Genomic DNA, 15,412 nt, shown 5'->3' with positions numbered 1-15,412 from the left:
CACTTGTCCTAGTTACCGGCTCAATCCCCAGTGTGGAGCATGTAGGAGGCAGCCAATTAATGATTCTCATCATTAATGTTTCTATCTTTCTCTCCCTCTCCCTTCCTCTCTAAAATCAATAAAAAAAATGTTTGCTTGTTTTTAATTAGGAGGGATATTTCACAGCTGTAGAGATGCCCCCTGAGGAGCACCGAGTCCTAGCCCCACACTCTGCTCCCCAGCCCAAGGTTCAAGTGCTGGGAAAAGAAGTCCCATAACTTCTGGCAGTGAAAACCAGTGGCGATTGTGGCTGAGACAGAGGGCTTCTGGAGTCCCAGCCTTTCCTTTTAAAGGGCCCATGCAAAGACTTACTCATACCTAGCCGGTTTGGCTCAGTGGGTAGAGCGTTGGCCTGCAGACTGAAGGGTCCCAGGTTCGATTCCAGTCAAGGGCACATGCCCAGGTTGCGAGCTCGATCCCCAGTAAGGGGCGTGCAGGAGGCAGCCAATCAATGATTTTTCTCATTATTGATGTTTCTCTCTCTCCCCCTTCCTCTCTGAAATCAATAAAAATCTATTTTAAAAAAATAATAGCCCAGCTGATGTGGCTTAGAGGTTGAGCATCCTATGAACCAGGAAGTCAATCAAACCAGGTTCAATTCCAGTCAGGGCATATGTCTGGGTTGAGGGCTTGATCCCCATTGGGGTGGCATGCAGGAGGCAGCCAATCAATGATTCTCTCTGATCGTTGATGTTTCTACCTCTCTCTCCCTCTCCCATCCTCTCTGAAATCAATAAAAGTATTTTAAAAAATAAATTAAAAGGTTGAATTTTACTATATGTAAATGTGGAATTGACTTTTTAGAGAACCATGTTAGCACCAACATTTACTGGAGTAACTAAAACCACGTATGGCATACCTTTTTTTTTTTTTAACTGTCACCCAAGGAATTTTTTTTTAATTGGTTTTAGAAGGGAGAGAAACATCAATTGGTTGCCTCCCGGACACACCCCAATCAGGGATTAAACCCACAATATAGGTATGTGCCCTGACCAGAAATTAAATCCGAAACCTTTTTTTTTGGTTGTACAGACCACACTCCAAACAAATGAGCTACCCAGCCATGGCTGGCATACCTTTAAACAGCACTGTTAAAACGCCAAGTAAAATGTCAAAGCAGATGTGAACTAAAAACACAAAACAAACAAAAAAACAATCTAATGAATTATTTTAAAAACTCACAGAACTATCCACTAGCACATCAAAATGGGTACTGCCTGTAAATAATGCCATAATTTAAATACAAGGGGGAAAAAACCCCAAATAACTATTTTATACCCACAACTAGTGACCTGGTGCACAGATTTGTGCACATTGAAAGGAAATTAATTAGAAGGTGGCCAGCAGGACAGGACTGGGCAAGATGGGCCAGACACACCCTGGAGCCAACCTCCTGCAATCCCTCCCCAGCATCTGTGGAGTGAGTGGGTGGGGTCCAGCAGGTGGGGTCCCTCGGCCTGGCCTGAGGGGATCAGGTCAAAACCGGCTCTCTGACATCCCCGAGGGGTCCCGGAGTGCAAGAGGGCACTCTGCAAAGTTGCTATCGTACAGGGTGTGGAACACAAACACAAGTGTGCAGTAAATCAGATTCGGGGCGACAATGCCCCAGCAACAACATAACCCTCGACCCAAGGTGGAATTGCAGAGCCCCGTGAAGAATCGGGCTGCCTCCTCTCTGGTTTCGGGGTACGTCACCCCAGAGCCACCGCTGCCATGTCACGGCAGCTCAGCAGCTCCTGTGTCAAGCATCTGCCCCTGGTGGTCAGTGTGTGTCATAACGACAGGTCAGATGGTCGGACACTTAGCATATTAGCCTTTTATATATATAGAAGATAGTCACTTAGGCTGTGGAGCGACAGGAATTCTCATACTATAGAAGGAGTGTAAATTCATACACTCATGTTGATAAACAGCTGTACAACCTAATAATGATCACCAGGTGCAAAAGCTACTATTCAGTCCCATTCCCAGCAATATTCCCTAAAGAAGCTACTGTACACAAGCACCAGGAGACATGTACAAGAGTACTCAATGCAACCTTGTTACAGAGAGAACTAGAAACAACCCAAATGCACACCAAGTTCAGAATAGACAAATAAATCAAGGTATATCCATATCATAAGAGAACATATAGCAGAAAGTATGATGTATTTCAATTAAATGCACCAACACAGACCAAGCTCAGAAACAATAAGCAAAAGCAAGTCAGAGAAAATACACACTGTATGATTCCTTTACATAAAGGTAGTTTTATAAGGCATGTTCAGCAATACATACATGCAGGTAAACCTATCAGAAAAAGCAAGGGAATGATGAATATGAAAATCAGAATCATAGTTACCTTCAGCAGGAAGAGAAAGGGTTATGCTTAGATGCTTCAAAGAGTGTAAAGGATGTTGTGCTCTTGAGCTAGCTGGCGGATACTGAGTGTGCAGTTCATTTTTAAGCTATTATTCTTTAAAATAACACAAGCTTGGTATACACTCTCTTTTGTATAAATTATGTACTTCAACATTTTGAAAAGTAAAAACAAATCCTGGCCAGTATGACTAAGTGTTTAGAGAGTTGGCCCTGGGACCAAAAGATCTCTGGTTCAATTCCCAGTCAAGGACACATACCCAGGCTGCAGGTACACATCAATGTTTCTTTCTCTTACTCTCTCTCTCCTCCCTCCCCCCCCCCCCCCCCCCCCCGCCTTCCTCTCTTTCTGAAATGCAATGGAAAAAAATATCCTCAGGAGAGGATTAACAAAACAAAAAAAGTGAAAACAATATATCCTCAAAATAAAACACACCATGCCCAGTAGGGTTATAGGCATGTTCTACTAAAGAAAACAAATAATCTCTGTCTTAAAGAGACTACTGTACAATCAAGATAGTGAAAACAACACACCAAAACAGAACAAAGGTTTAAAATCGAAATATCAGATAAGTCACTTCCTGAATACAGATGTAAAAGTCCTAAATAAAATATTCATAATCTAAATCCAGCAATGTGTATTTGAAAAGAAAAACAGCTCTAGCCAGTTTGGCTCAGTGGATAGAGCCTCGGCCTGCGGACCGAAGGATCCCAGGTTTAATTCCGGTCAAGGCATGTACCTCGGTTGCAGGCTCCTCCCCAGCCATGGCCCTGGTCAGGGCGTGTGCAGGAGGCAATCAAATCAACGTGTTTCTCTCACATCGATATTTCTCTGTCTTTCCCTCTCTCTTCCATTCTCTCTAAAAATCAATGGAAAAATATCCTCAGATGAGGATTAAAAAAATCATATCAAAGTAACATTTATCCTAGGAATACAAGGACACTTGCACACTGGGGAAAAATCTATTAATGTAATTCACTTACATTACCAAATGAAAAGAAATAAACTATGATTCATTTATTCACTAATATATAAGTGCCTACGTTTTCCCTAGGAGCTGAAGAGCAACAGTAACTAAAATTAAAAACCCCTCCGCTAGTGGAGCTTATGTTGTAGTCAAAGTAGAGAAATAACAACAATAAACAAACTATATACCACATATACAGTATATCAAACAGTGATAAATACTAAGAAGAAAAACATAAGGCAGGAAACCAGGATTGGGAATGCTATAGGGCATGGTGGAGTAAGGGTGCAATTTGAGCAAAGACTTGGAGCAAAGCATGCAGATATTATTTGGGAGAAAATCATATCAAACAGCTGACACAGAAAGGGTAAAATCCGAAAGGAATGAATAATGGAGACATGTTTAAGGATCACCAACGAGGCCACTGTGTTTACTGAGCAAAGTGAACCAGGCGGAGAGAGTAAAAAGAAAAGGCATGGGAGTGAGGGTGGGAAACAGATCCCATAAGGGCATATAAGCGACTCAGGATTTTGGCCTTTACCCTGAATGAAGGGGGTGGAGGGATAGAAGGGTTTTGAGCATAGAAATAACTTGATCTGATTGACATTTTTCAAAAAAAACCTTTCTGGCTCCAGTGCTGAGAAGCATGGAAGAGTGGAAGCAAGGGAACAGGTTAGGAAGTTACACTAGGGAGAAAAATAATGGTGGCTTAAACCAGAATAATGGTGGCGGGGGAGTGGTAATGGGATATATTCTGAAAGTTAAGCCAACAGGATTTACTGATGAGAGCAAAAGAAAGGAATCAAAGATAATACCCAGATTTCTAACCTAAGCAACATAAAAAGTGGAATTCCCACTAATTAACATAGGGAAGAGAATGTTAAAACAGGTTTGAGTTGAGAAAACCATGAGAAGGGTTTTGTACAGGTAAATTTTGAGAAGCCATTAGTATCCAAATAAAGACACTGAATAGGCAACTGAATATATAACAAGTCTGATGTTCAGGGAGGACTATCCAGGGTGGGAATATAATTTGGAAGTTATCAGTGACAGAGAAATAAAGAAACAAAGGAGACAAGTTAGCAAAACAAAGGAAGATGAAATCTTTAAGTGTTGCAGAGGGAGATAATGAAAAGAATTAAAGGTATTCATCCCCTAAATTCCAGATGGGCTCAAACTTAAACCGGGTGCCATGGCAGACAAGGATGAGGCAGGATGAGTTACGCAGTTGTGAACATGGAGACTGTTACAAGTCTATTAGGAGACAGACACCCTCACTCCAGCACCACACATCTAACTGACAAACAACTACTATCCACTGCTGCAGGAGACAAATGAAGCCATAAAACGATGACACACTGAATCTTCCACTAGTTTAAATTTAAGAGCCTGAATCTCACAAACAGCCCTCAACCAAGGATCATTCAACATTTGAGTAGAAGGCACATGGGGTGTAAAAATACCCACACTACAGTATATAATCATAGAAAAGAGCCTAAAAGCCTTCAGGGAGAGGCAGTAGGAAAAAAGAGGGGGGCGCATAAAGAAGATCAAGAATCAATATGACACTAGATTTCTTTTTTTTTTTAATATATTTTTATTGATTTCAGAGAAAGAGAGAGATAGAAATATCAATGATGAGAGGGAATCATTGATTGGCTGCCTTCTGCACGTTGGACCAAGCCTGCAACCCAGGCATGTGCCCTTGACTGGAATCAAACCTGGGACCCTTCAGTCTGCAGGCCGACACTCTATCCACTGAGCCAAACCAGCGAGGGCGACACTAGATTTCAAAAGATAGATTGGACATTACTTTTTTCTTTTGAGAAAATAAAGCTTGCACTTTGGAGGTTTTCAAATACTCCATTCCATGGAAAAGAAATCTTAGTAAACACTATACAACGTATTTAAATTTTAATACTAAAAATATCATAGAGAACTGCTACCAGTCAAGTTAAAACCATCTCTTTCTACTAGTATGTGTCTTTCCACTGCATTTATCCAGCAAACATTCACTGAGCATCTACTATGATAAATGCTGAGGATATAGCCAAGAATAAAATAATACAGATTCTCTGCCCCTAAGGCCTAGTTCAGAGAGACACATCAAACGATCATGCAAATAATTATATAATTATAGACTTATAAGTGATAAGTAAAGTCCAGGGCACAACAAGAAAACCCTATCCTATCTAAAAAAGATGGAATATGCAAATTGACATGACAAGGCAACAGGCGGAAGGTGGCTCTGGGCCGGAGCAAAGGCGGTGCCGGCAGCCAGGGGAAGGAAGGCCTATTCTTGCATGAATCTTTGTGCATCAGGCCTTTAGTTTAGAGATAAGGCTCCTCTGAAGAACTGACATTTGAGACCTGGCAAAAGTGAAGAGAGTTTCAAACAGAGACCCTAAAACTGGAGTTTTAGGAATTCTAAGAATTGAAAGGGGAGTATGGTTGAGCAAGGTTTGGATTTTGGGGTATATGCTACTAGAGGCCCAGTGCATGAAAATTCATGCACTGGAGGTGGGGTCCCTCAGCCCGGCCTGTCCCCCCTCACAGCCCAGGAGCCCTCAGGGGCGGGAGGCGACCCAGCGATCAGGGGAAGGCGATGTCCCCATCACACCTCTGCTGCTGCCACTGCCGGCAGCGCAAGCCTCGGCCGGCCCTGGTTACCTGAGCCTCAGGTGGCCCTGGGCAGCTGGGGGGCTGAGGGACTCTGGAGGCAGGCAGCATGTGGAGCGGCTGGATCCACCTGAGGGCAGGCCTGGCCATGCTGCGCGCCTGCTACCCCAGCGGGGCTGAGGGGACTGGGCACCGCCATCTTGTGGCTGTGGGCATCGCCATCTTTGAGGGTGTGATGGTCAATTAGCATATTCCCTCTTTATTAGATAGGATAGGAAACCACTGACAGGCATCAAACAGAAATGTGTCATGATCAAATTATGTTCTTTAAAAAAAAACCCTCTGGCTACTGTGTGTATTCCGAAGGAGCAACATGAATTCCAAAGGGGCAAAAGGAAAAGTAAGTAGACCAAGCTGGAGCTATTTCATATCCAGCATACCACAATAAGGTGGTGGCAATGGAAATGGAGGACCTCCCCGCTAAAAAAGAAGTTTTAAAAGGAGTACTTGTCACGAGTTCTTTCACACACACACACACACACACACACACACACACACAAAACCTGACATGAAGTGTCAAACTTAATAAAAAAAAAAAGACAGCATCTTCCAGAACAGAACAAAATAGACATCTTTTCGCTCCATATTCCTCTCCCGTCCCATGATGAACAAAGAACTTGAAATTATTTTTTTAGAACTTTCAGTATGTTTCTCAAATGTTTGAAAACCAATTCATTTAGTCAAAACTTAAAAGCTCTAACCTGTCCCCCATGTGTTAAAATTCAAATCTCGTAAATAACAAAAAATGTAACTTCATACCATCTATTTAACTCTCTCAGGCTTTTTCCCCATTAGTACAGACAGAGGAGAAAAATTTATGTTTCAAAAAAGACCAATATGAGGAGCATGATGCCTGGCTGGAATATAGTTAGCACTCAATTAAACATCAGTTTCCATCTTTTCTTCCAGATTCAGCTATGCTAGATTAAAAAGCAACTTTCTTAGACTAAACAAGTTCCTCAAATAACTCTCCCAAAAAGTCTGATCTGAAGGACTGAGAAGAGATCAAATGCAGTTTTCGTACTGGCTGAACAAAATGAAAGTATTTTTTCCAACACAGTCCCAAGGAAGCCCTGCAACATGTACAATCTCATTTCCCTAGACCCTGATCCTTTAAAATCATATTTTTTAAATGTTATAACATTTGCTTTAAAAATATGTCACTTAAGTAATCCTGAAATTATCAGCCTGCCTACACACACCCTCCCTCCAGCAGCCACAAAATCATTCCAGTGGTAGTGCTTTCCAAGCCTCTGTTACCTGACCATCAATTCATTCTTGCAGGCCTTTGAACTTCAGAACAAAAGGCATAAAACCAGAGTCTGACCAGGGCTCCAAGAACAATCAAGTTCTCTCTTTTCCCTGAGCTGGTTAGGAATACTGTCAGATAATGGAATACCCCTATTTTAAGAGGCAGTTCTAGACATGCCCTGAGAATCACTCAAATAAGGAACCTTTTAGCAACTGGTGAGTCAAAGCCTTCATCAAAACTAAACTGCTGCTGCCTTGGCCGATGTTTCTCAGTGATTAGAGCATCTGCCCGTACACCGAAGGGTCTCAGGTTCAATTCCTTCCTAGTCAAAGGCATGTACCTGGGTTGCAGGTCTTCACATGGATGTTTCTCTCCCCTCCCCGCACCCTTTCCACTCTCTCTAAAAATCAATGGGGGAAAATATCCTCAGGTGAGGAGTAACAACAACAAATAAATAAAAAACTAAACTGCTGCTACCATTATCCAGACTACATGGCACTGCTCTACTAACCAGGCCTTCTGTGCCGAACTCCCTCCTACAGTACAAAGTAGAACAGGGTTTGCAATGAAACAGTCAGCCCCCAGTAGATACCAAATGCATTACAAAAGAACAGGAAAGGAAAATATTCAGGGCTGCCTTACTGTTCACACAAAATAGCCTAGATATTAGAATGTGAACTCAGGAAGTATCTTTACTGACTTTTTACTCCAGAAGGTTTTCAACAGAGCTTCAGGGTCTGGGAAAGATGTCTGGGGTGTTTGGGGCATGAGGTGGGGATGGTAGAACCTAGAAAAGGAGAAGCTGGGCCCTCATGCTTGTTTCAAACATAGTAGTTTCACAGTCATCTATATTTTGCAGCTCCATTTCATGAGATGAAAAGGTTTTACATCTGATGCATTTAAACAAACAATCAAATCCAATTCCTTAATGTTAGCAAAAAAGATGTATAAGCGGAGAAACTATATTCGGTAAGACATGAAGTGCTATGCTAGAACCTTGACTTCTGGAATCCAGTGCTCTTACAAGCACCAAAAACTACTCATTCTGACATGGAAAAGAACATCCATGATCAGAAATGCCCCAATATAATTAATGCAGAGTGTAGAAATTCAAACCAACCAGCCATAATAACTAAAGATTTCACATTTAAGGATATGAAAAACTAGTTCTGCTGAATACAAATTTTCATTAAAGCAGGGGTGGGAAATGTCTGACCCACAAGCCGTATAAGATCCACGAAATCATTTGGTCTGGTCCTGCCAAAGCATTAGAAATGAGTTAATTAAATGTTTGACCAAATATAACAGGCTAATTTTTAAGTTGAAAATTTTGTATGGCCCTCAAATGATGTTATAAATATCCAAATGGCCCTTGGCAGAAAAAAGGTTCCCCACCCCTGCATTAAAAGAATAAAACCAACATTTTGAGAGGAATACCAAGCAACTCACAAGATGCTTCAAAAAATGTGAAGTAACCAAAGATCTTAAAACCTGAAGAAAAACTCTATATTCTAAACTGGCATAATGAAAAGAAATCAAACTCAAAAAGTGGGGTCCTGGGTTTTAATCCCAATTCAACCACATGCATTTGTCACACAAATGTATGGTCATAAATTATTAGATCTGTTACAGCTCAGTTTTCGATCTGCAAAATAAAGATGATTTGAGAGTCCCTGCCACACCAAAACTCTACCATTATAAGTATTTATAAGATCACAAATTTGATAAGGCTAACACAGACTATAAAATACACTGTTTAAAAATGTCACTATCATTTTAAGTAAAACTAGAAAATTTTTTTTCTAACAAGCAAGAAAAAGGAGTAACAACATGATATGTAAAACATATTTAAGTTGTTTAAATAGTTTCTAATGGCTCAGTTTCTGCCTTCAGCAGTTAAGAGGAACCAGATTATGGCTACAACCTGAAAAAAGATTTATTTCTAGTGTCAGATTTTTTTCACAGACTTATCTGTAACTGCTCAAAGAAGGCAAGAAAAAAAGGTTCTTCAAAGTCAACTTGCGGAGCATAAGAAATAATAACCCCAAATATGCATATCCTATATAATAAAAGGGTATTTGCAAATTGACCCTAACAGCAGAACGACAGAACAACTGGTCGCTATGATGTGCACTGACCACCATGGGGCAGACGCTCAACGCAGGAGCTGCCCCCTGGTGGTCAGTGCACTCTCACCAGGGGAGCTCTGCTCAGCCACAAGCCAGGCTGACGCCTACGAGTGCAGTAATGGTGGCAGGAGCCTCTCCTGCCTCTTCGGCAGCGCTAAGGATGCCCGACTGATGGCTTAGGCCCGCTCCCCGCAGAAAGTGGGCCTAAGCTGTCAGTCAGACATCCCCCAAGGGCTCCCAGAGGGAAGACTGACTGTCAGGTTAAGCCCGATCCCCCGGGGAGCGGGCCTAAGCTGGCAGGTGGACATCCCCCAAGGGGTCTCATACTGTGAGAGGAAGCAGGCCAGGCTGAGGTACACCCTCCCCCCCCCAAGTACATGAATTTTCATGCTCCGGGCCTCTAGTTCTATAATAAAACTGATATAAAAGGTGAATTACAAGAACTAGCTGGCTTAACCCTTTGCACTCGCTTGCTTTTTTCTCGATTCCTGCTACTGATGCTAACCGTGTCTAGTCACACTCGACATCCGAGTGCAAAAGGTTAAGATTTTGATGATACCATCTTCTACTTTTCATTCAGCCAATATGTATTATGTGCCAGATAGGAGATACAGTGAAAATAAAGCCCTTGCACTTATATTCTAATGGAGGAGGCTAAAAATAACCAAGTAACCAAACAAACAAGGTAATTTCTGATACTGATAGTGCTATGAAACATCTTCTATAATAATCTATAATAATAAAATCGTAATATGCTAATTAGACCGAACAGCCAGATGACCTTCCAGACTAAGCCAGGGCTGCATCAGGCCTCTAGTATTAAAAAAACAACAACTCATAATGTTGTGGAATTAGATTGGTAATTAGAATTAGACTGGAAGTATCTGATAAGATATTTTTGGACAAAGAACCAAATGATAAGAAGGTACCACAGAGCTTTCTAGGCAGCAAGTGCAATGGCTTTGATGGGGACACAAGTTTAGGATGTTTGAGAAACAGAGTGAAGGCTAGGGTGGCTGAAGTATAATGACCAAAGTGCTAGGAGAACAGATCAGAGAGACAGGCAAGGGTCAGTAAGGATACTGACATGATGTGATTTGCATTCTTAAAAAGACCACTCACTCTGCTTGCTATGTACCTATCAAAAATCAAAATGGGCCTGGCTGATATAGCTCAGTGGTTGAGTGTCAACCTATGAACCAGGAGTTCACGGTTCAATTCCTGAGGTCAGGGGGCACATGCCTGGGTTATGGGCTCAATCCCCAATCGGGGGCATGCAGGAGGCAGCCGATCAATGATGCTCTCTCATCATTGATGTTTCTATCTCTCTCTCGCTCCCCCTTCTTCTCTGAAATCAATAAAAATATGTATTTTAAAAAATCAAAATGGCCCTAACTGGTTTGGTTTAGTGGATAGAGTGTTGGCCTGCAGACCAAGAGGTTCCAGGTTCAATTCCAGTCAAGGGCACATGCCAGGGTTGTGGGCTCGACCCCTAGTAGGGGGCATGCAGGAGGCAGCTGATCAATGATGCTCTCTCATCATTGATGTTTCTGTCTCTCCCTCTCTCTTCCTCTCTGAAATCAATAAAAATATATTTTAAAAAATCAAAATGGATTCTGCTACTGCCTCTCAAATGACAGACTCAATGATTTAATTTTATCTATATCTAGGATTACTCCATTTATTCTCAGTATATAATAATATAGTTCTGAAATTGCTGAAAATGTGAAGTTGTATATGAATTATTTTACTTGTAGTTCTACAAATAACATTGTGAGACTACAGTAATTATTTCCCTCTGTTCCTCTAATTGCTTTCCCCTTTATTTGTAAACTGTGGATTTTAATGGATGAATACTTCAAGTAAGTATAGTCACCTATTTCTTTTACAAAGAAGATCGTTATATGTTTTTTAAATAGCCTACATATATATTTAAAAGATTATAATGAGTTTAATTAAAAGACCCTGAAGGCTGAGCCTACATTGCCACATGAGAGATTAATAAAGTGCAAATAGCCATAAGTGACCTAAGTGACATTTTTTTAAAAAATATTTTTATTTATTTGAGAGAGAGGAAGGGAGAGGGAGAAAGAGAGATAGAAACACCAATGAGAGAGAATCACTGATTAGCTGCTTCCTGCACACCCCACATTGGGGATTGAGCTCGCAACCCCAGCATGTGCCCTTGACCGGAATCGAACCCGGGACCCTTCAGTCCACATGCCGACGCTCTATCCACTGAGCAAAACTGGCTAGGGCCTAAGTGACATTTTGATTTAAGCATTATCCCACGATAAAACCATATTCAGATGACTGCAATTATGCCTGACAGTGAGTGCTAGAATGACTACTCACCAACAACAAACCACCAAGTCACAAAAACATAGTAGTCCTACATGAAAGTCCTAAAAATGCAGAATACTACAAAGGAACTCACAGAGGTTTTATAGGACAGGAAATCTAAACTGTAAAAAAATTATATAAATCCTGCCTCTAACCAAGCAATGATGGACAATGACAGCTGACTTCAGGAACAGCTTAAGGAAAGCAACTCAAATCAAAGCATGGACTGATTTCATCTATCCCATACATCCCTGAGGACTAACTCTCTAGACTGATGCAAGCCATCTATTAACAGACTCATAGATAGAGAACAGACTGACAGCTATCAGAAGAGAGGGAGGTTGAGGGACTGGGTGAAAAAAGTGAAAGGAATAGGAAGGGGGGGTGGTGGAAATGCCCTGTCCCGTGTTGCATGGTGGTTAGAGCATCATTAATGCATGGAAGGGTCTCGGGTTCAATTCCTAGTCAGAGCAAATACCTAGGTTGCAGGTTCAATCCCCAGCTTGAGTGCATGTGTGAGCAACAGATCGATGTTCCTCCCTCCCTCTCTCCCTAAGCAATGAAAAACATATACTCGGGTGAGGATTTAAAAAACAAAACAAAAACTCGTAGACAGACAACAGTATGGTGATTACCAGAGGGAAAGGGGGGTAGGGGGAGGTAGAAGAGGGCAAAGAGGGGATAAATAGTAATAGGAGACTTACTTAGAGTGAAGACAATACAATATACCGATGGTGGATTATAGAATTGTATACTTGAAACCTATATAATTTTATTAACCAATGTTGCCCTAACAAACTCAATAAAAAATTTAAAAAAAAATTTTTTTTAATTAAGTGACAAATGTACTGTGTCACATTACCCAGAACAACTTTATCAGAGAAAGAACCCTGGCATACCCAAAAAGACTCCAGCTTATCAGAAAACCTTTGGTAATCATGGACAAGGCTACACAAATGTACCTAGAACTGAAAAAACTTCTATTTTCAACTAAGTAGCAAAACCACACAGATAAATATAATTCTGACCTTGATGACCCACTAGAAGAGATTTACAAAGGCGGGGGGGACAGGACTACCAAGCCATTCTGAATATGCTCTTTTCCTTAACACATGAGAAAACTTAGGCCAAATGGTCCCCATTCCTCTCTAGCGAGCTCATTTGTGCCTAGCTGGTCCCCATTCCTCTCTCCCCAGTGTTGAGTGAGCGTGATGGCATAATGGTGTGAACGTGTGACAACCATTTGCATATTAGCTCTTTATTATATAGGAGGATTATATATAAGTTTCCTGAATGTGATGTTGTGGTTATGTAGAATAATGTCTTTGTTCTTACAACATACATTCTAAAATATTTAGAGGTGAAATACCAGTACTAGATAACACTTCCAGATGGTTCTGATTTAAAAAAAAAAAAAAATGTAGAGAGAGATAAAGCAAATGTGGCAAATTTGTAACAATTAGTAAGACAGCTGGAAAAAAAAAAAGAAAGAAAGCTGGATGAGTGGGGGTGTTCACTGTAGTGAGTACTCCTTCAATTTTTGTTTGATATTCTTTTTAAAGAAAAAGAAAAATAAATGGGGGCCCTAGCCAGTTTGGCTCAGTGGCTAGAACATTGGCCTGCAGACTGAAGGGTCCCGGTTCAATCCTGGTCAAGGGTACATGCCTGGGTTGCGGGCTCAATCCCCAGTTGGGAGGGTGTACAGGAGGTAGCCAAACAATGGTTCTCTCACACAATTTATGTTTCTATCACTCTTTCCCTCTCCCTTCCTCTCTGAAATCAATAAAGAAATATTTTTTAAATGGGGGATTTTAAAATTTTGTTTAAAGTAAACACAAACTTGAACTTGAGTGTTTATTGGGCAGACCTGGGTTGTCAATGACTAGGATGGTAATCAGCTGGTTCAGATTTTTGGTACCCTTTCTTATTCATTCCTGAATAACAAAGTAAATGCCTACACAGCTTCTGGAAGAGAGCATAGCGACAATGAGGCATTTAACAAGAGACTAATTTTTAACACACATTCATAACCTAGAATCCTACAACAGTTTTTAATAAGAATAAGGTATGTCTATATGTACCATCATGCAAATATATTAATAGAATAAAGCAAACATCAAAACATCATAAGAAAAGTATGATCCAATTTTTTTCAAATACCATTATTATAAATTATTATTTAGGTTCCAGGCAGCAGAATTTATGGGTTACTTTCACTTTCTGTTACATTTGCATACATTGCTTTTATAACAGGTCAAAATTAATAGACACAAACAGATAATCAAACAAAAATTTTACCGAAGCCATAGCAGCAAATACCTTTCATTTTAGCTGAGACAGGAGCTAGATGCCAAAGGCAGATGTAGGGATAGTTTCATCAAAATTGTGAGCAGTATTTATCATCAAATATCAAAAAAAAAGGATAATAAAGTATCAGAATATAGCCATTATGTACTAATTCATTCATTATATATGTATTTGATAGCTACTTTGCATGGTATCCTAGTGGATATTGAAATGAGTAAGAACTAGTCTCTGCCCTCAAGGAGTTTACAGTCTCACTGGGGAAACCAGACAAGCAAACCATTACTCCCAAAAGAGCATAAAGAACATCAGAGTGGTAACGTACAACTCCAACAAGCAAGACACTATGAAGATTAACCAACAAAGCCAAAGGCAGATGAGAGGACATGCTGAGCACATCTCTAATCAACTCATGTCAGACAGGACACTGCAGAATAACAGAATGCCCCAAGTTTACAGCAGATTCATAGAATTACGTTTATTCAGATATATTGAAATGAAAATGAAAAATTTAATTCAGTTCAAATATTTCTAAAGCATGGACCATGCCAAGAATTCTGCCCAAAGCTAAATTACAAAGATAAATAAAACTCAAGTTTCTGCCCAGCTGGTGTGGCTCAGTGGTTGAGTGTCAACCTATGAACCATGAGGTGGACTGATTCCCAGTTAGGGCAAAGGCCTGGGTTTTGGGCTCAATCCCCAGTAGGGGCCATGCAGGAGCCAACCTATCAATGATTCTCATCACTGATGTTTCTATCTCTCTCTCCCTCTCCCTTCCTGTCTCAGCAATCAATAAAAATTTATTAGAAAAACAAAACAAAACTCAGTTCCAACCCTTCACAGTGTTCATAGAAAAAGGTATTTTTCTTCTCCCTCTTAAAATACAAATATGTCATTAAGAAGCCTCTAGGGAGCCGAGTCGCTGAGGAGGAGGAGGCTCCCTGTCCCTGCGCACCATCCGCCACCTTACTGGACACAGGTGAGAGCGAGAGCGTTGTCTCTATAGCCTCCAGAGAAGACAAGGGCATCTTCGCCTCAGCCCCCACCACCGCCATTTTCGCCTGCAGCGGCTCGCTGGAGAGAGAACTACATAACCAGACACCCAGAGAAGAGAGATCATGGGGAGACAAAGAAACAGCCCGCATATGAAAAAAAAAGCAGGCATCACCAGAAAAGGAAGTAAACAAAATGGAAGCAAGCAACCTGTCAGAGAAAGAATTCAGAGAAATGGTCATAAGGTGGATGAAAAGAATGGAAGACAAATTCGACAATATGTGTAAGAACCAAGAGGAAATGAAGAACCAAGAAGAAATGAAAAATGACATCGCGGCTGTAAAGAA

The 15,412-nt window shown here is 40.9% G+C and overlaps 1 protein-coding gene across 2 annotated transcripts in view; it reads right to left on the bottom strand.

Moving 5' to 3' along the window:
• Positions 1-15,412, bottom strand: part of ASXL1 (ASXL transcriptional regulator 1) — a 66,786-nt gene that overhangs the window by 40,284 nt on the left and 11,090 nt on the right. The window contains exon 4 of one of the 2 annotated variants that reach the window (XM_054724446.1): positions 4,938-5,148. The exons of the other annotated variant lie outside the window; for it this stretch is intronic. Within the exon in view, the coding sequence (XP_054580421.1) occupies positions 5,014-5,148 (135 nt within the window). The 3' untranslated portion in view covers positions 4,938-5,013. Of the gene's footprint in view, positions 1-4,937; positions 5,149-15,412 lie in introns of those variants that run through there. 2 annotated transcript variants of the gene reach the window in all.

This window comes from Eptesicus fuscus, chromosome 12 (assembly GCF_027574615.1).
Source record: "Eptesicus fuscus isolate TK198812 chromosome 12, DD_ASM_mEF_20220401, whole genome shotgun sequence".
In the NCBI taxonomy this organism is placed as follows: domain Eukaryota; kingdom Metazoa; phylum Chordata; class Mammalia; order Chiroptera; family Vespertilionidae; genus Eptesicus; species Eptesicus fuscus.
The sequence above is the reverse complement of the archived record's forward strand: the minus strand, read 5'-3'. Positions and strand labels throughout refer to the sequence as shown.